The sequence below is a fragment of the Malus sylvestris genome, chromosome 16 (assembly GCF_916048215.2).
Source record: "Malus sylvestris chromosome 16, drMalSylv7.2, whole genome shotgun sequence".
NCBI lineage: Eukaryota > Viridiplantae > Streptophyta > Magnoliopsida > Rosales > Rosaceae > Malus > Malus sylvestris.
The window spans coordinates 791331-811691 of NC_062275.1; the positions used below are offsets into that span (position 1 = coordinate 791331).

Below are 20361 nucleotides of genomic sequence, written 5' to 3' on the forward strand. Positions count from 1 at the left end.
GGTCAATGTATTAGGTTATAACTTTGACAATTTCTTACCCCGAAAAAAGCAAAAGAGTATTTTCCTTTGATTGGGGGGATAATTTGCTAACTTTAAGATCACTAAAGTTGCTTCAATCTCATTGTAAAAGGTATTGACTATTAATCAACACCAAACCATGTAATTTTCTAAAAGAAAACGATGGCTAACTATATAATAGTTCAACATTCAAATATATATTTATATATGTTAACCTACATATAAACTACAAATAATTTCAAACCTCTCGAAAGAGACATTAGAATCAAGGCATGTACATCATCTCTGAGCATCTTTCTAGCCTTTATCTGCTCCACCTACTTCTGGTCCAGGGCATTCTTTGATTGATTAAGCATGTCTTATGTGAAATTAGTCCAAATCAAAATGGCTAATTGTTTGCCAAACACTAGGAACTTTTAAATTAATTGTTATATTTTTTAATCAAGGTTTGTCATTTTGCACAGTGTGATTACTAGTACAATTTAGGGCCAACATTTGTGAGAGAGAGATCTGGATATATATACAGTGGCTGATTGGCTCATTCAGGATTCGAACTTTGGCAGGTTCCAGTGTTAAAGCACAAAACAGAGCACGAACCATACAAAAAAAATTTCAATTTATTCACTAAGGTATTTTATCGAACTCTTGGTGGGCTTGTTGTTGTCAACCAAACCATGTTACTCACATGTAAACAGATATTGATATATGGCGAAGCAATATGATGAGTGATATCGAGAAATTTGTCGAGTACTGTAGACAACTTGGTGCCTAGCAGGCATACACCAAAGTATCAAATACTTGATAAACACAAAAAAAACTTATATCAAACATTTAAAGAGTTCTTGTACGACATTCACATATATATTTATCGTGCTCCGGATAATCATGGGACCATCTTGGTCACAATATACATCTGCGTCCCTGTTTATATTTATCTATTTATATATATATATATTCTCTACTATGTTCTAGCTAACAAGTCAAATCAAATGATAATGCACAGACAGCAAATAAGAGACAAAACAAAGTTTGAAAACAATTTCCAAATTATTGACCAAAAAAAAAACAATTTCCAAATCTCATAAACTTTAATTAATTAATGGTGCATTTTTAGTGTAATTCATGTGAGATATATTTTTACACTAAAAAAAGTAAACACACGTAAAATATAAAAAGTCTGCCGTCCTTATCCTATTTCACTTTATCATCTTCGTGTGAAGAATTAATAAGGGAATGAACGAGGAATGAAAATATTATCTTTTTTGGGGTCAATGATTAATATTATTACTAGTGTGTTGTAGATATTGATTACTAATTTTTTATTCTTCCGATCTGGACTCTGGAAAATGAAGAATGATTGAAGAGAAAGGGTTCCCATCCGATCCCCACCATATTTTGACTTTGCAAGCTCAACTGCTCAAGGCATCGAATTAGGTGAAAAGTTTGAATTATTGTGCTGTTTTAATTTGGATTGATAAACTTTTACTTTCTGTGTGTACCCTTTTGGCTATGGCTAGTGGTCCAGTCGACCAGATCTCCGGACGTTACGAATGATTTCTGAAAAACAAAAGACTGTAGAACCAAAGCTTCTAGATTATTTGTTTTGTGTTAGGGTTTTTGGCCTCTTATATTTCACGAACAGAGTCGCATTGTAATCACACGCAACGTAAAGATGGAACCTCACAAGGTCTCAATTTTGATTACTGAAACCAATTCGTCTTCCTATAAAAAATGATGAAAAATTTATCATGTATCAAGCAATCGGTATTTCATTAGTTCATAAAAGTACAAAACATCAAAAGATGTCGAGAAAAAGAAAACCTATTGATAAGAATTATGATGAAGTCATTACAAAACATCAAAAGATGTTTGGAAATAGAGAGAAACAAAATTATGATTTGTTTGTTCCTGAAAATATTTCATCGCCTAGACGTCTAGAGAATAGCGAATTCTAATTTGTTTAAATTCTAAGAATAGACATAAAAATTGTTTGTTTTGAGTTTTGACATAAGATATTTTCAAAAGTTATGGATGGAGAGATTTTTTTAATGTGTTTGAAACATGAGACGATACGTTATATGTTATTTTACAAGTATAGAGAAGTTTTTTATCTAAGTATTTCTTCACTTGTATAATAAAATATGACATATATGTCTGTATTCCAGACACGCTGTAATTATTTTCTTCCTTGTGGACTTTTGAATTGGTTGACATTTGCATTGCATGGCTGCATGCCCGCGACTATTATTATTCCCTTCGATGTTACTTACTACATTATATTTTCTTTGTTAAAAAGGGAGTTTGAAATTTGTGGTACATTTGTGGGTATAACCGTCGGCGTGTCAGTTCTTTGTACATATCTTCTTTGTGGATTTTTGTAGGTTACCTCTTCAAATTGAGTACCTGCATTAACATAGTCGTATATGTTAATAGTAAGTTGGCACCGGCCCATCTGTATGTTATGAACATTGAAGACAGAGAAACCCTTGATTTAATTAGGTTCCCCCGTTCAGAGAAATGAGATTGGAGCAATGTGATATGAGGATAGAAATTAGATTATATGGGAAGGAAACGACGCTTAATCTAGAAAAGTAATTGGAAAATTGTTAATAAACTAGTTAAGAGGTTATTTGCTGCTATCATTTTTCATTCTACGTCATATGATAAGCCAAAAAACCGAACGACAACTTTGATCTGAGATGAAATAAAATACAAAAATTACAAAATAAATGAATAGATAGAGGTTACGGCACGACATGCAGCACAATCTAAAAGTAAATTAGCTTCCGAGGTCAAGCAATCTCTATTTCACTATAGGAATTTGCAAATGAATGGTGGACTAGGCCACTTGATCATTTAGGTTGTTTGTTCAGCATTGACGAGGTCTATAGCGTCAATATGTTAAGTTGTTTAAAGCTCTCCCTAGGACGGACGAAGAAAGACACGAACCGAACAAGCAAACCATCTTAAGTAAGAAAAGGGGCCGAATCTCTTATGTTGTATGGATCATGAACTCAAATTAGACACCGAAACTAAAACTTACAATGACACACTTATCAAATTGTTCTTTGATCCATTCCAACATCTATTCTACATCAAAGATGCATATGTGAGTCAAAATTCAAATATAGCAGCTACACATATTATAGTATATGATCAGCATTACGCACATGCGTACAAACAGCTAGATCGATGAGAAGACTAGACTGTCTTGCCAACAACTTTTGGAATAAGATCTCCATTCCTTTATATCATAATTTTGCTTTGTTGGTTGGACATTACCTTTGATCCTTGTTTCTCTCTCTCTCTCTCTCTCTCTCTCTACACACACACACACACACATATATATATATATATATATATATATATATTTATATATGACATGTGCATGGTCAAAATCTAGGGAATATGTGATGAATAAAGATGTTGGGCCCACGGGATATTGGAATTAGGTGGTTGAATTTTGAATGTTACAAATGAAACCGCAAATTGATCGTAATTTGCTTTTACTAAACATGCGATTGGCTGTTTCCAAGACCTAGAGCTATCCTCTCATGCACGTAAGCTGCCATGCAAGGGACATCATCGCTCATCAATAGCTGCCACGTTCAAAATGCTTCACTTCCACGCCATCTGTGAATGTCGTCATGGATTTATACACACTTTGCAATCAATTTCCAATTTGGATCATTATTATTTTATTCTCTCAATTCTACCAAAGTCCAAATAAAAGTGCGATGTCTAAGGGCCGTTTACTAACTTAAAAAAAATTAATAATGTTAAAGAGACTCTATCCGAAAGATAATACCAGGGAGACTAATGCCATTCATACCATTTTTTTTTTTGTATCATATTTTCATATCATCTTAGATGACATTTAATGTGGATAGCTACATTATTTGAATTAATTAGATTTTTAAATTTAGTTCATTATTTAATAAACTAATAATTAAGAAAAACCAATTAATTAAATGATGATTGTGGTATAAGAGTCTTTCTCCTTCCTTTTCTTGGGTTTTGCAAATTTTTCAAATGATGTGATTGTCCACATCAGATGCTACCTAAGGTGGTATATAAATGTGGTATAAAAATATGGTATGAATAACATTACTCTTTTTAAATCAAATGATATGCTTATTGATGATTTGATTATACTTATGCGTTGATTAACGTGTTTAATTTTTATTGGTGACATATCATTTGGTTTGCAAATTTATTTTAAAATTTTGATCTCCCACACGTTACCTCTCTCAAAATAAGACTCTTTAGGGACTCTCTATCACCTCACAGTTTAACGTTAATTATCATACCAACATTGTAAAACATTGTGCCAAAAAACATGAAATGACAAAAAGTCTATGAAAATCCCACTTTTGAGATAATCTATTTAGCATTTCTCTTAAAACGAAAAACTACTATTTTGAGTTTCAAAGTTTTGCCTTTCAATTTATAAAAAATTAAAAATTAAAAAATTAAAAAACTAAAACTAAAAACAAAATATTTATCAAATAAAGCGAAAAAAAAAAGTTTTGAACTCAAGATACAGGGGGTTGTAAGGCCGAAACCTATCTCCTCTACGGTGGAGGGCTTTCCAAAGGTTCAATGAGGCCAGCCCAATTGCATCCCAGTTAAGCACAGGCTTCCTAAGACTTCCTTAGTATCCAGTATAACTGAATTTGATCCAAAGCGGAAGCGAATGTGCGCCCAAAAAGCAAAAAAAAAAGAGTTGAAGCGTAGAGTTTTACCATGCATTTTCTAACCGATCCAATACAGTAAAAGAGCCAGAACATGCAATTACCGTTTCGGAAAATCAGAATACAAATGTCAAGCAATGCGGGACTAAATTTATTTGAATACTATGAAACTGGTTGCACAACTGAGAAATCGAAAGGACCGAGTCTATAACATTTGTCTCGGTACAAAAGAGTCCCGAGAAATTTCTCATCAGTTGCGGTAAGAAGCATCAAAACATCCACACCTCACAAATTTATGCTTCCTGTAAAAAATTTAGCCAAGAGTAAGCAGGCAGACCCAGTATATTGAACTAACGAAAGTAAGACTGAAAAATAAGGCTTCCGGCCATGTGATCATCGGTTGCCGAAAGCAGCAACAGAAACTGGGTAAGTGTATTGTTTGAAAGTCTTTTACTCTCGACTTTCAATTGTGATCGGGTTACGACCGTGTGCATACTTAAATATTTGAGTGCACAAATGTACGTACTTAGAAATGATAATACATTCATAAACTACTTTATCTGAAACTTTTCCATGAGCACTTTCTGTTTCTTTTATCCAAAGAGGGAAAGATTGAAATGTATCAAGGCGACACGTTTTTATTTGGCTGAATGAATCAAAATGATGAGATTTTGAAATTTTTGGTTTCCTAGGTTTGGGTGCATAAATATTAGTCGAGATACTTGTTTTACTTCGCTGGAAAAACAGAGAGAAGAGGGAGTGTGATGCAGGATATACATGAATGTGGGCTGCCAGATATATATGCCAGAAAAATCTCTCTTCCATGTCCAACTATGAGAACGAGCTAGATAGTTGCTCATCTTCTCGCTTGCATTTGATCAGTAGTTTGAGTTGTGCTCCCCTTTAAAAATCCCACTTAAATGGGATTTAGAATGACAAAGAAGCCTCTTGGAGTGCTAGTGAACTTGAAATGCCCCCACATCGTAGAACTATCTGAAATGACCTCGCCCTATATTTCCTCCCCAATCCTTAAGCAGCCTGTCTATCAGCCCTTTCCTCTGAGGTAAACCAAGGAAGGTGGCAAGGACCAAAAAGGAGGAGAAAACGAAAGGCGTTTTCTGGTTCCCCCTGAGACGCAGGGTGTGTGTGACGGCTCTGTTGTCTTGGGGTACAGAAGGTGTACATTCAAAAGTACAGGTTGTATCTCAGAGATTATAACTCAGTTGGTAGAGCATTGGGCTTTTAACCTAATGGTGGCACATTCAAAGTCCCGCTATATGTGACCAACCCTATGAACTTTCTAATAAATTAGCAAGTAATTCAAAATTCCTAAGTCACTTGGCGATAGGATATGCTGATATGCTAATAAAACCAATTCTAGAGTCAAAATAATTGTAATATTATCCTTCTATTGAAATCTGCAAATATTGACCGACAAACAGCCACATACTAACATGACACAAAGAAACTTGGGACTCTTGAATTTTCCATAACATGGCATTCAATTCACTAACCAACTAGAAGAATTTCACTGCTGAATGCTCCATTGTATAAATTACTTTAAAGACAAGAAGAAAAGCAAAAGGACATCTCACACACAAATAAATCCCGCCGACCAGTTTATACATATCCTCCCAGATTTGTCTTCAATTGGCTTCTCTAAAATGAAAATACAATTGTACATGTTCATGTGAAAACATAGCTGCTGCATGTTCAGGCTATATGTAAGCTTGCTATATCTTAGTACAAAGCAAGTGCATTATATACAACCATCAAAAAACGGCACACCAACATAATTCACACTACACTACCAAGACTCCTTAAAGGATCTAAAAGGAAAATCCACTAACTAGATAAAGATGCCGATTTCAAAGCCGATAATGTTTTTTTCATTCATTAGAGGGTGATCCGAATCATTGATTTTTATATGACTGAGCTAACACAATCTTAAAAATTGAACATTGGTTAAATTCCCAAGCTGATACCAGCTGATGTTTAATCCCAAATTTCTACCCCTCCACCCAAATCTTTCTTCAAGCTTGAACCCATGAGCGAAGAAATCCTAAATACAAGACCCCATATTTCTCTTAGAAACTACATTGAGTCCAATTCAACACAAACCCTAGGTTCCATAATCGACCCGAAAAATTCCACAATAGTAGCCCAAAAACACACAATACTGAGCAATTAACAACAAACCCATCAATAAAAGAACCAAAAGTTGAAATTAAAATGCCAAAAACAAGAAATAGAAGAAGCAAAACAATGAATTGGTGAATTACCCAATAACGGATGGTGGGTTCTAAGCGTTGGCGGTGTTGGGAATGAGAGGAATCGGCTGCCCCTTCTTATTTCCCTGCTTCAACTTGGCCTCCTCCTCGCGGATCTTCTGCATCGCGAGCATCCTCTCCATGACGAGCTCGTACTCGCACTTCTCGTAGGTGTGGCGTTCGTTCTCGCACTTCCATGGGAGGTAGAACTCCGCCTGCCTGCACTTGTTCAGAGGGATCAGCAAGTGGGCGCACTGGTCTCTGTACGGAATCGGCACCCGATTCTCCACCATCTCCGCCTGCGTTGCTATCATCTTCTTCGACGTTCCCTCAGCTGCCATTGCTTTGAAATATTCAGCCCCTTTTGGTTCCGGCTGCGCTGTGATGGTGGTGGCTTCGGCGGTCCACGACGGCTTTCGGTGTCGGAGTGTTCAAGGTAGTTTCAGAGTTGCGGATTTGTATATTAGTTAACCATAATCCACCATAACAAATACCTCTCGTTCTTGCTGGTTTCCGTTCTGTTTTTTTTTTTTTTTTTTTTTTTTCAGTCATTGAAGAGAAACCGAGAAGTTTTCTGGTACATTGGGCTGAAGGTCACTAGGGACAATATTGGGCTGTTCGGCCCATATCAAGCCCAATGCCAAGAGACAATTTAAGAAAAATTTGGCATTCCCTAAATGTCTCGTTTAAATTTCATCTCGTCGTGACAAAACACTTGTACTGTAACACAAATTAAGAGAAATTGAAACTTGACACACATCATCAAATTTAAAAGCTTGTACTGTAAGAAATGGACAAAAAATACCCCTAATCGGATGGATTACTCGACAAAACTACCGATGGGAGGAGCATTGACCTTCCTTAAAGTTTGGGGAGGCTCATAACCAAAGTGAAAATTCAAACGGAAAAGTGAAACGGTTGTACCAAAACGAAGAAAGAAAAGTAAAAAAGTAGGCCACCGGACTCTTATGGGTTGGAAGTAGTTGTAAGGAATGGAAAGTGTGCATGGATTGAATAACCAAAACTTGTAAAGAGCAATGCTCAACTTCTTTAGCTTCTACACCAATCTGAAGTTGCATTATATACCCGTCAAAAACTCAATCGAATTGACTGAAAATATGGAGCCATCTATTCCGATGCACGATGAAGACGAAGCGCAGAGGCCGCCTTCAAAGAGGTTGGTTGTAAACCTTCGCCGAAACTCCTAGTGATTCTATGTTTGTTCGTATATATGTGGTTTTTATGTGCTCTAGTTTGGTTAGGTTGGCGAACAAAGTTGCAGTCGTAACTGGGGGTGCAAGAGGGATTGGAGCTGCCACAGCCAAGCTACTCGCTCAACACGGAGCGCACGTCGTCGTTGCTGATATACTCGACGAGTTAGGCGCTACACTGGCTGATTCTATTGGCGGCCGCTACATACACTGTGATGTGTCAAAGGAAGCTGATGTTGAATCAGCTGTCGAGCTTGCACTCAAATGGAAAGGCCGACTTGACATCATGATCAACAATGCCGGTGTTCCCGGTCCCCCGGGGAGCATAACCACCCTCGACATGAAGCAGGTGATGCACCTTCTCTCAGTCAATGTTCTCGGGGCTGTGCATGGAATCAAGTACGCTGCAGCGGCCATGATCAACGGTCGAAGAGGAGGGAGCATCATTTGCACATCGAGCTCGGCCGGTATCATGGGAGGCCTTGGAGGACATGCCTACACATTGTCAAAGGCGGCCATCAACGGATTGGCAAGAAGTGCCGCGTGCGAGCTGGGAGTGCATGGCATTCGCGTGAACAACATTTCACCTCACGGGGTTCCTTCGGAGATGCTCGTCGATTCCTACAGATGGCATCTCGGGAAAATGGACATGACAGCAGAAGATGTAGGCAGAATTGTGGGAGAGAGGGGGAGCTCGTTGCGTGGTAGATGGGCGACTGTGGAGGATGTTGCAGAAGCTGCATTGTTCATGGCCAGCGAAGACGCCGGGTTTATAACCGGACATAATCTCGTTCTTGATGGGGGATATACTTCTGCTGTAAGTACCATGAGCTTCATCTACCAGAATAGAGATAAGGATACAGCGTAATTCGCCGACGGATTATAAAATTACAAGTCAAATTCTAAATAAAAAGTTATTGGGACAACCAGATGGATGAATGTGATTATATCATCTATAAATCTTCTACAAAACTGTTTTCCTTCCAACGACAAGCAGTAAACACAGAACATGGTTTGTTGAATCACAATCCCAGAACTACAAAAGTAAATGCTCAACGCGGTCGGTTTGGGAAGGAGAAGTAGCCTTTCCCGAACCTCCAAGGCGAGAGTTAATATCAAGCTGCAGATCTAAATCTTGATGTTGAAGTAATCAGAATCAAAGTGATGTAGACGTACGTAACCATCCTCACCTCCGCTTGAGAAACTGTTAAAAAATAAACAAAAACCCCAAATATTAAGATAACCTCAAAAACGCAACATGAAATTCCTTTTTTTTGCAGGAAAATTCCCTCAATTCATACAAGCCGATAATAACAGATCCATCATCAATTGAGAAACAAGGATACCATTATTACCAACTTAAGTAAATAAGATGTGTAATGTTTATGCATGATTTCATCTCGATTTAAAACTAAATTAGATCTTCTAGCTAAACAAATTGTTCATGTAAAAATATATCGCAATAAGCATGAAAAATGGTATCGATCAACATTAGCAAAATCAATATTGCACAGACAAAGGTAATGAGGAATTCTTAAACTATGTAGCAAAAACTCTCTAATGGTAATCAAATCCAACTCTAGTTAAGAAGAGTTTGTTCATTATGCATTCACAAATCATGAAACCAACAGAAGTAGTTAAGAGAACGAACTAATTATACCTTTTTCCATCGGGATTAAACGCCAAAGCATTTATAGGTCCAAAATGTCCTTTAACACCTCCAATCTCTTCTTGAAGAATCTATGTATATCAAAATTAAAAATAAAAATAAAAAATCACTTACTGAAGAGACAACGACCAAGAACCTTCATGCTAAAGACAAAAAAAAGAGAAGTGTGGTTTACCTTGTCATAGAATTTGGCTTCAAATTTCCCAGAACGATGATCAGTTGTGGTGACCATTGATGCATCTTGACCACCGCCGAGTACCACCTGGATAGCCCACAAGGAATTTTGTTTTCATATAATAATACTTTTATAATGAACCAGGAAAATAGTGCATATATACGAGATACAAAGGAATAAGTGTCCTTAGTACGTATCATCATTCACCAAAGTCAAAACTAGCAACTAACACACAAACTATTCAGTACGTGTATGTGAAGGATAGAAAGCATTTAATCATATTTGTAATAACTCCACTTTTATCTTAGTATGTCAGCAAATTATTGACTCAAAACAAGTTGGGATGCAAATGAGACGGGTTTTAGTAAATGAAATACCGAAAAGACAACATTTTGGAAACATGCAAGATAATGGAAACAAAATTGAGATTGCAGTTACATACATGATCACAAAGAGGAGACATTGCAACGGCATTGACTGGACGCTCTGTCACGTAGGTCTTGATAAGAGTCAACGTTCTAGTATCCCACAGCTAAAACATATGCAACACAAAACACAAAACTCAGTAAAAATATGAAACCTATATACAACTCTGTTAACAAAGTAGGAAGATTATGAGATGCATTACCTTGGCAGATTTATCTAGCGAACCGGTGAGGAAATGGGAACCATCTACAGATTTTGCAAGTGAAGTTATGGTCTTTTTGTGACCCACTTCCGGATCATTCTCCTTAAGTAGCTTACCAGTCTGCAAGTTAATCGAAAACACTTAGAGCCAATCAAATTAAAGAAAAAGCTTTCAAATTTCCAATGCAAGTATTGAAAAACGTCACGGCGAGCCAATGTACAATGTACACTCACCTCAGAATCCCAAATGCGAATAACTGCGTCTTCTCCAGCGCTTATGATGGTTCTATTCAGAGGGCCCCAAACAGCTCTGTTAATTCTTCCCTGAGGTCCCTTGAGTATCAGAGCCGATTCCCCAACCTCTGAAAGTTTGAATCCGCCGATTATTCCACATCCAATTTTAGATAAACCCAAAAGCAATACAACAGGAGAGGGAAAATCAAAGAAGCTTACGATCTTCGGGGTCACTGGCGATGCGCTTGACGTGAATCGCCGACGTAACGTCCATGAAGGGGTCGGTGGTGATGACGGCGAGTTTATCGCCGACGGAGAAGTCGACAGCCCTCGCCGGCGAGTCAAAATTGAAGGTGAAAAGCTGCTGACCGGTCTGAACGTTCCAGAGCTTGGCGGTCTGATCGGCGCTGCCGGTAATGAGGCGGGCGGAGTCTCTGGACACATCGCAGCACCAGACAGCGCCGTTGTGTCCGCGGTAGGTACCGAGGCGCTCGCCGTTGTCGGCGAACCAGACGGTGGGGTTGTGGTCCTTGGCGCAGGAGAAGAGGAGGTCGCCGTCCCTGTTGTATTTGAGGAAAGTCAAGGGCCTTTCGTGCCCTTTCATCAGGATCGGTCTCATCGTCGAAGTCGGAGAAGGAAGGAATCGACGGAGAATTAGGGTTTCGAAGGAGTAGGGATGGCGAAGGCAGAGAGGCAGATTCAGACGAGAGTTTTGGAAGAATGATTTAGGTTAACGCCAATTCGGGTTGAGAAAACGGGGCGTGAGTCGGTGGATTTTGGGAATCAGAAATTTAGGCCCAAGCTTGGCGTTACGAAATATATTTGTATCAAATTATATGCACATAATCATCATTTGTAGTAAAGTGGACGAGCCTTAGTGCAACGAAAATATTATTTTTTTGTGATTAAAATGTCACTGGTTCAAGCCGTGGAAACAATCTATTTGCAAAGCAAGGTTAAGATCATGTATGATAGATTTTTCTCTTTGAGATCGCGTACGATAGACATTAATTCCCGACACTACGATGCTACAAATAAACGCTAACCTTTTAATCCAACGGTCACGTAGTTTTCAAAATTTGGTGATTTTTGGCAAAACATGATTTTTGAAAGAATACCTCAAATGTAAACGGTTCGGATTGTTGAAATATATTACGAATTGATCACCACATAAACGTGTGAAAAATTTGAGAATAAAAAAGTAGTTTCGCGGACCCATTCCCATATAATTGTGGAAATAGCAGCATCTTGGAAACATGTTTCAAATCAAACTTCAATCTATGTATACCAATTGGAAAACAATGCCTTGTCGAAGAAGAACATCTTAGGCAGCAGCAGAAGCCTTCTTCTCTATGTACTTTCGGGAAAACACCATGTACACCACCAAATTTAAGAAGCTGAGTCCGGCTAGAAGCCAGTAGAAGTAATCGAGATGGCCCTCGTTCAAGTTATCCGGAATCCATCCAGCCTTCCCGCCCTCGGTTGTGATGGATGTTACGATCGTCAGAATCAACGAGCTGAGGTAATTTCCCAATGAATTCGTCAGCAGCGACAAGGCGCTGCACAAACTCCTCATCGCGTCTGGTGCTTGCTCGTAGTAGAACTCGTGTTGTCCAATGAACGTGAAGACCTCTGCGGCGCCTAACAAAAAGTACTGGGGAATTTGCCAAAGTATACTCAGTGGAACAGCAACCTTTTGGTGGATCAAACCGAGCTCCCTGGCAAGCTGCAATCGCTTAATCTCTAACAATGCAGCAGCTGCCATGCATAGAATGGACACGAACAGCCCAATTCCCATCCGTTGCAGCTGCGAAAAGCCCCTCTCCTTGTGTGTATACCTTTTAGCGATTGGGGTGATTATCCTATCGTAGATGGGGACCCAGATGATGACACTTACGAAATCAAAAAATGAGAGAGAGGCCGCAGGAATGGTGACAGAACCCACAGTTCTATCCATTAGCTTCCCCTGTACCACAAATAGTGTTGACATTTGGGCAAACACAGCAGAAAACACAATTCCTGTGGCCCAGATAGGAAACATGCGGACCAAAATCTTCAGTTCCTCTACCTGTGTAACGGTACAGAGCCTCCACGGATCGGAGAAGTTGCCATATGCAATCTCGGTGTTTGTGATCAAAGCAGCTTTATCAAGGCACCTGCAGCAAAGACAGGGTAGATTAAAAGCACCGTGTATTCCAGAAGCAATGTTTCGTGAAATATGCAACCGAATCCTGGAAAATTAAAGGGAAGAGGACTACCTCAGTTCATTGCTGTGATCCAGTTTACGGCTCCCTTCAATGGCAGAACTTTTATCTTGTGTTTCATAGAGAACACTGTCCCCGAGCACCTTCACATTCCTTTTACGGAATGCTGCAACCAAAACCTGGAATATTCTTGTTAGAGGGCTTCCGCCTGGTTTCTGAAATCGGTATAGAGGTGTGCCAATCAATAAACTTGCAATACAAACGCCCATAAGCGCTGTAGGAATTCCAAATCCAATACCCCACCCAACATTTTCCTGAATCCACACCAGTAAACTGCTTGCTATAACAGCACCAATGTTTTGAGAAAAGTAAAACCAGTTGAAATACGACCCCTTCTTCACTCTTTCCTTGGGATCGGTATCATCAAACTGGTCTGCCCCAAATGGCCATATACAAGGTTTGATCCCACCTGTCCCTAACGCAATCAGATATAGTCCAGCAATCAGCACTGCATACTGTGCAGTAGTAGCTGCAGGGCATACGGAACCAACACATTCAGCAGGTTTAAGTGCTGGAACTGATGCTGAGAGAGTCAGAGTACACATTCCCTACACGAAATCACAATCATTCAACAAGTGAGGAAAATCGATGCATGAACTTTCATGTTAAAAAAAAAAAAAACGAAATCACTTCTAGTATTTACAATTAAGTAGACTGTAGTGAAACCGGCAATTGTCCAATATCTTCCCCAATAGGTATCGGCTAAGGTTGCCCCGATGAGGGGTGTAATGTAGCAAGTTCCTTTCCAATTAGTGATACTCGTTGAAGCAACGACAGTTTCTTCGTGCAGTTTGTCGATGAAATAGTTGACAAGATTGGTCGAAATCCCGTAGAAGGCCAACCGTTCACAAAAGAACGTACCTGCATTGCATATAGACACACACTACAACTATTACGAAAAGAACAGATTATCGGACACATGAGAGCAAATGTCAAAGACAGCATGTCACCGAGAATGAAGGAGCACGCTTTCCACTGTCCGGTATTATTTTTGAGAGCAGGGTTCCCCTTGGAATCAACTGAACCATCTCCGGTGTAGAGGCCACCGCCTTCATTCTGGAGACACAACACAAAACATCGTACAGATCATGTCGAACAAAACATGATCTTAAACCGAAGGAAAAACAAAAGCGGGACAGAGAGAATGTAAGTGATGTAAACTGAGTATGTGTTAGTACAATCCACGCACAAACTTGCAGCGATAGGTATCGTATAGAACAAAACATGATCGTAATCCAAAGTGAGTTTTTTTTTTTTTTTTGAAAGATTTGTTATTATTACGGGGACTATTATAATAATTCAGGAGGAGTTTCGAATCCGAAATGTATGAATCAAAATTCAGCGCTCGATCCACTAAGATAGGACAGCATTCTGAAGTGAGTTAACGGATGTATTCAATTGGGAATTTGAGAAATTTTAATAGATTTTTATAGAGTTTTAACTCTAGAGATTCTATGTAAAAATTTGATAATTCAAATTCTAATTAAATATACTTCGAAAGTTATAAACTTTTGTAAAATTCTAAATGAATACACCAGATTTCTAAATATTTTAACAAATTATCATAAAATCCTAATTGAATACCCATTAAATTTCAAAGAATCACTTAAAATCCTGATTGAATACCTCTTGATTCATTAAAAAAATTAAAATCCCATAAAATCTCAATTAATACACTCCATAAATTTGCAGCAAGTCGAAGCTGACCCCTGGAGACTGCCTGGAAGACTTGGTACAATCACTCAGAAAGCAAAAGTCAACTTATTTGCTTCTATATTTTTTATTTTTAGAAAAACCCAGATTAGTTATACAAATCTATGATTCAACAGCAAAGATGGCACGAACATGAAATCAGACCACTTCAAGATGCAGAAGAATGTACGGAAATATTGGGGAAATAAAAAAGAAGTAAAATACAACTCATTCAGATTATTGTGCAGTGCTAAGATTTAAGGAGCAGATGGAAAGAGGTAGAGGATTACAACCTGCAAAACATCTTCTAAGAGTGCTGTCTCTTCAGTCTCAGAAGCCATCTATCTATCTCTCTCTCTCTCTCTCTGTCTCTCTATATATATATATATATTCTCTGTTGTTTCAGAGACTCCAAAAGACGATTAGATAAAAAGAATCAAACCTTTATTGGTTCGTCGCGCGAGCAATAATTGATGAAAAGGTGACGTAATTGAAGGTCCCGTAGCCCTGAGTCCATAGACTTCACTGTCATTCGTTTAATTTGTCGATGACACGCAACAATGGTTAGCCAACACACCCCCATCACCATCAACTCATCAAGTGCAAATTGCACCTCCATTTTCAGATATTCACTTAGTGAGATAAGGTTTTTGTTGTTTACATTTTTTATTTTTGCATTGAGTTTTTTTCCAAAAGGATAAAACCGATTATGTGAACAGTTACAACCGTTCTTAAAGATAAACATGAACGGCTTTAACTACTCAATTACGCCATTATAAATATGACCGTCAGATCAGAAACCAAAACAACAATTCCATCGATTCCTTTTCATACTTCACAGAGAAATACCACAACCAATTCGCCAAAAATCCAAGTTCGAGTGCAAGAACTTGGGTTTTAGTTTATGACAAATGAGGCAAAAATGCTGTGCATCCAACTCCCACCAGGAAACTTCGATAGGGCTGCCCGGCCACATCATCTCTTGTACAGGGTTACCAGTCAAACCACCAAGGAGAAGAAACTCAGAAAGCACGAATGGTTTAAAAATTGCAGAACTTATGGAAAGAATCATTGTGAATTACACACATTTCTTTATAATCACAAATGACTTTGTTTGAAGGAAAATGCAGAGCTTGTAGTTTCTATTTACAAAGTACCGGTAACAGGGTGATTTATTCATCGTCATCAAATCAGAAAAGCATTACTAACACTTCTTCAGTTTCTTCCGTTTGCGGTTTTGAGGGTGAGCCGAAGGCGCCACCGCGAGAAAGCCTTAAGAAGCCTTCTTCTTTTTGTACCTCTTGGCACAGACAACGTACACCAACATATTCAAGAGGCTGAGTCCAGCCAAGAGCCAGAAGAAATAATCCAGATGACCTCCGTTTAAGTTGTCTGTTATCCACCCAGAATTTCCATCCTTTGTTGTTAAGTAAGTTACGAGTGTTAGAATCAAAGAGCTCAGATAGTTCCCCAATGAATTCGTCAGAAGCGACAATGCACTGCATAGACTCCGCATAGCATCTGGAGATTGGTCGTAGAAGAACTCAAGCTGCCCAATGAATGTGAATATCTCCGCAGCACCCAACAAGAAATACTGAGGTATTTGCCAAAGGATACTCATCGGTACAGCTACCTCTTTGTCAACCAAATCAAGCTCCTTTGCAAGATTCAACCGGTTAATCTCTACCACAGCAGCAGCCGACATGCATAGCACTGAAAGAAAGAGACCAATACCCATCCGTTGCAGCTCTGAGAAGCCCCTTTCTTTACCAGTAAATCGCCTAGCAATTGGGACAATAAACCTGTCATACACGGGGACCCAGAAAATAACACTGATGACGTCAAATGTTGAGAGGGAGGCTGGGGGAATGGTGAAAGCACCAATAGATGTGTCCATCATCGTCCCTTGCTCCACAAACATAGTCGACATTTGAGCATAAACAGCAGAAAAGACAATTCCAGTAGCCCAGATTGGAAACATGCGGATTAAAATTTTCAACTCCTCCACCTGTGTTACAGTACAAACCCTCCATGGATTGGAGAAGTCCCCAGTTTTGGTCTCAGTTTCTGATATCACAGCAGCTTTGTCAAGACATCTGCAGCAAAAACAAAGCTCAGATTTTTTGGAACAATTGATACTGTGGTCGAGTTCTTCGAAAAACATGTAAGTTATACATTCAGAACATTGCACAGTATCAATATTCAATAGTAGGGAATAAGAAAATAACTTCATTATTTTAACTAGGACACAAAACCAACCAACTACTTCAAAACAACTAACACAAATTCCATAAAAAGTCCAATTATTCTTCAACTTCAGAGAGAGCTTATACAGAACGCGCCTCCCACTTCATGACATACTAATCTCTTACAGTAGTTTGGACATCGATAAAAGGTGATCAAACTTTTACGTGTAATATAACATGAAGAATAGCAAAGGAACAGACTGTACTAACATAGCACAAAAACAAAAAAAAATCCATTTTCTTTTGTGCAGCAATTCGAAGATTCGTCATTTAAGTTTTCTGCGAAAATGTGTGATTCTGTAAAATTCAAATAATTATTCCCAAGGAAATAACACAGTAAGAAGAAACTTACGTCAGTTCATCACTGTGCTCCAGCTTACGACTTCCTCTAATGGCAGAGACTTTATCTTGTGTTTCATAAAGGAGACTACTGTCTTTAGGGACGTCCAAATTCCACTTACGAAATGATGCAACCAAAACCTGGCACATTCTTGTAACAGGGCTTCCCCCTGGTTTCTGAAATCTATATAGGGGTGTGCCTGAAAAGAAACTAAAAATAGCAATGCCCATAAACAATGTAGGTATACCAAATCCTAAACCCCACCCAGCATTGTCTTGAACCCAGACTATTAGAGAACTCGATATTAGAGCACCGATGTTGATAGAAAAGTAAAACCAGTTGAAGAAGGATCCCTTCTTTACTCTTTCAATTTTATCTGTATCATCAAACTGGTCTGCCCCAAAGGATGAAACACATGGCTTGATGCCACCAGTTCCCAGAGCAATCAGATAGAGTCCAAAGAAGAACACTCCATACTGGGCCGGAGAAGCGGAAGGACATACCGAATCCACACATTCTGGAGGCTTCAACGCAGGAATTGATGCAGAGAGAGTCAAAGTACCCATCCCCTACACCAAATAATTAGTGAACAAATCAGCAAAACTTATATGCTCTAATCCCAAATACATATACATATACATATACGTGCGCATGTATATGAATGAAATTCTATAAGCACCCAAAAGATGGGAAGAAAAAACAAAATTGAATTTGTATTTACAATGAAGTAAATGGTGGAGAAAACAGCAATCGTCCAATATCTCCCCCAATAAGCATCTGCTACAACAGCCCCGATCAGAGGTGTAAGATAGCAAGTGCCTGACCAAGTAGTAACATTCCTTGCCGCAGACACGTTTCCTTCGTGCAATTTGTGTGTGAGATAAGTAACCAGGTTAGTGGCAATCCCATAGTAGGCCAAACGTTCGCAACATTCGGTACCTGTAACATAACATAAGCACTACAATCACGTAAACATCTTTGATGCACAAGAGCTATGTATAGTGAAGAACAAAACATCACCTAAAATGAAGGGGCAAGCTCTCCAATTCCCAGTATTTCGTTTCAGAACAGGATTCCCCTTAATGTCAACCGAGCCGTCTCCAGTGTACAGCCCGTCACCTTCCTTCTGCAGATGCAACAGAAACACATCATGTGAATAGTGTCACGCTTTTCGAAACCTCGTTTAGGATTCCTTCCATAGGAAACACTTCTGTTCATAAGTGTGCTTTTATTAAAAACACACTGCCATCTTTATTAATTCAAGAGATTCTGTATGCGTTTCACAGGTAAAGTCGTAAGTGCTTCTGGTGGGTCACCTACTCTAAATGCTTCTTAAAAAGCACTTGGAGACGAACAAAAACAATCCCAAACCCACTAATGGCATCAGATGATCAGTATTCAAACGTGAACACAAATCGCAGGATACCCAATTAACTTCAAATCATACACCTAAGTAAAATAGCTTCCCCAAAACACCAATTGACTAAAAGTCAAACCCACCTTCCCAATCGAATCTTAGTTTAATATTAAAAATTCAAAATCCCTAACAGCAGCTAAGCAAATTTTTGAGATCCAAAAATCGAAATCAACACAAAAGATCACAACTTTCAGATGAAAAATTGAAGAGAGAGAGAGAGAGAGAGAGGAACCTGAATAAGTCCATCTTCCAAAAGCGATCGCTCCTCCTCCTGAAGAGAACCCATCTCTCTCTCTCTCTCTCTCTCTCCACGACCTCTAATTCCGCCGCTCTGCTTCTTCTGCGAGTGAAATACAAATAGAAAATCTGTGTTCTGAAGGACAAAGAGGAACAGAGATATTATTATTTTCCGTCTTGGAAGTCGGAAGCGTGGATGGATAACACAAGTATAAGGGCAAGGTGTCGTGTTTAAGTTTCTTAACGGAAGACAACCTTGGGAGTTGGACTTGCGGACGTCAAATGGCCAGGTTGTTTTAACCGACAAGGGTAAAGATTAAAGATTTCTTTTCGTTTTCTTTCCTCGACTTGGCCGTAAAATGCTCTTATCTTCGTCTCTCAACTGCTTGTGTGGTAAGTATCTCTTCGTAAGTGCGCATTTGTCATCGTTCAAGTTTGAAATGAAAATAATTGTGTGAAAAATAAAAATAGATGTGTAGATAGTATTACTTTTTAATTATAAATAATAGCAAAAGTCACACATGCATGGAATGAAATCCACTAAGGATTTTTGTGTCCGAAACTCTTGAACTGAGAAATCTGACCTGTTCAAAAGAGAGAGAGAGAGCTTTGTACCGTTCAAATTTTTAAATTTTTGTGAAGTAAGCTAGTGAAATGGACTAATAGAGGCAGTAGAATTGATATTGAGAGGTCCGGATCCCTCAATTTGCGGACTCTGAATTCAAAGATCCGAAGTATATCTCAATCCCACGTGCACGTGTGTGATAGAAATATATTGTTTTTATTTTTTTATTTTTTATGACCGTAGTGATCTATTTTTAACGAGTTGGAAGTTAAGGAGAGGGTCGTAGTGGAACAAAATGTGGGATAGAGAGGGATTATCTTTGCGAGGAAGAGGAAAAAAACAGCAAACTTGTGTTGTGTGTGATTTAGGATGAACTTTTAAAATACCTAAAAGCGTTTTTGATGAAAATATTTTTAGAACCAATCCTTAATAAAAATGAAAATAAATCATGAAAAGCACTTAAAATGCTTCCTTAAAAAAAACACATAATTGATGCTTCTTGCTGAAAGCACTTAAAGTATTTTTTTAGAATTCATAAACATTTTCTCTAAAAGTGCTTTCAATCATTTTTAAAGCACATCCAAACGAGCATTTACTATACTGCTTAAAACTTTTAATTTGACTTTTTTTTAAGTTTTGGTGATACAGCTAGAATGGTTTTTTTTGGTCCATTTTTTAATTGACAAAAAGGCTTATATTAAA

General features: G+C 38.5%; 5 protein-coding genes across 5 annotated transcripts; 1 reads left to right on the forward strand and 4 right to left on the reverse strand.

Moving 5' to 3' along the window:
* Positions 1-4786: 4786 nt before the first annotated feature.
* Positions 4787-7518, reverse strand: LOC126606357 (NADH dehydrogenase [ubiquinone] 1 beta subcomplex subunit 7-like). The gene is made up of 2 exons (XM_050273727.1): positions 6995-7518; positions 4787-5014 (listed from the first exon to the last, which is right to left on the reverse strand). The coding sequence occupies exon 1, from the start codon at positions 7321-7323 to the stop codon at positions 7015-7017; it is 309 nt and encodes a 102-aa protein (XP_050129684.1). The 5' UTR covers positions 7324-7518; the 3' UTR covers positions 4787-5014; positions 6995-7014.
* Positions 7519-7861: 343 nt separating this feature from the next.
* On the forward strand, positions 7862-9201 carry LOC126606355 (short-chain dehydrogenase reductase ATA1-like). The gene is made up of 2 exons (XM_050273726.1): positions 7862-8159; positions 8245-9201. The coding sequence occupies exons 1-2, from the start codon at positions 8020-8022 to the stop codon at positions 9059-9061; spliced, it is 957 nt and encodes a 318-aa protein (XP_050129683.1). The 5' UTR covers positions 7862-8019; the 3' UTR covers positions 9062-9201.
* Positions 9125-11697, reverse strand: LOC126606354 (eukaryotic translation initiation factor 3 subunit I-like). Its single transcript, XM_050273725.1, has 7 exons — positions 11118-11697; positions 10899-11026; positions 10666-10785; positions 10480-10569; positions 10038-10124; positions 9854-9933; positions 9125-9397 (listed from the first exon to the last, which is right to left on the reverse strand). Exons 1-7 carry the CDS (start codon positions 11515-11517, stop codon positions 9322-9324), a joined length of 981 nt encoding a protein of 326 aa, XP_050129682.1. The 5' UTR covers positions 11518-11697; the 3' UTR covers positions 9125-9321.
* Positions 11698-12024: 327 nt separating this feature from the next.
* On the reverse strand, positions 12025-15314 carry LOC126606353 (protein NRT1/ PTR FAMILY 8.3-like). The gene is made up of 5 exons (XM_050273724.1): positions 15148-15314; positions 14113-14218; positions 13806-14023; positions 13157-13710; positions 12025-13054 (listed from the first exon to the last, which is right to left on the reverse strand). Exons 1-5 carry the CDS (start codon positions 15193-15195, stop codon positions 12223-12225), a joined length of 1758 nt encoding a protein of 585 aa, XP_050129681.1. The 5' UTR covers positions 15196-15314; the 3' UTR covers positions 12025-12222.
* Positions 15315-15890: 576 nt separating this feature from the next.
* On the reverse strand, positions 15891-19340 carry LOC126606352 (protein NRT1/ PTR FAMILY 8.3-like). Its single transcript, XM_050273723.1, has 5 exons — positions 19090-19340; positions 18461-18566; positions 18162-18379; positions 17453-18009; positions 15891-16950 (listed from the first exon to the last, which is right to left on the reverse strand). The coding sequence occupies exons 1-5, from the start codon at positions 19141-19143 to the stop codon at positions 16128-16130; spliced, it is 1758 nt and encodes a 585-aa protein (XP_050129680.1). The 5' UTR covers positions 19144-19340; the 3' UTR covers positions 15891-16127.
* Between the last annotated feature and the right edge of the window lie 1021 nt (positions 19341-20361).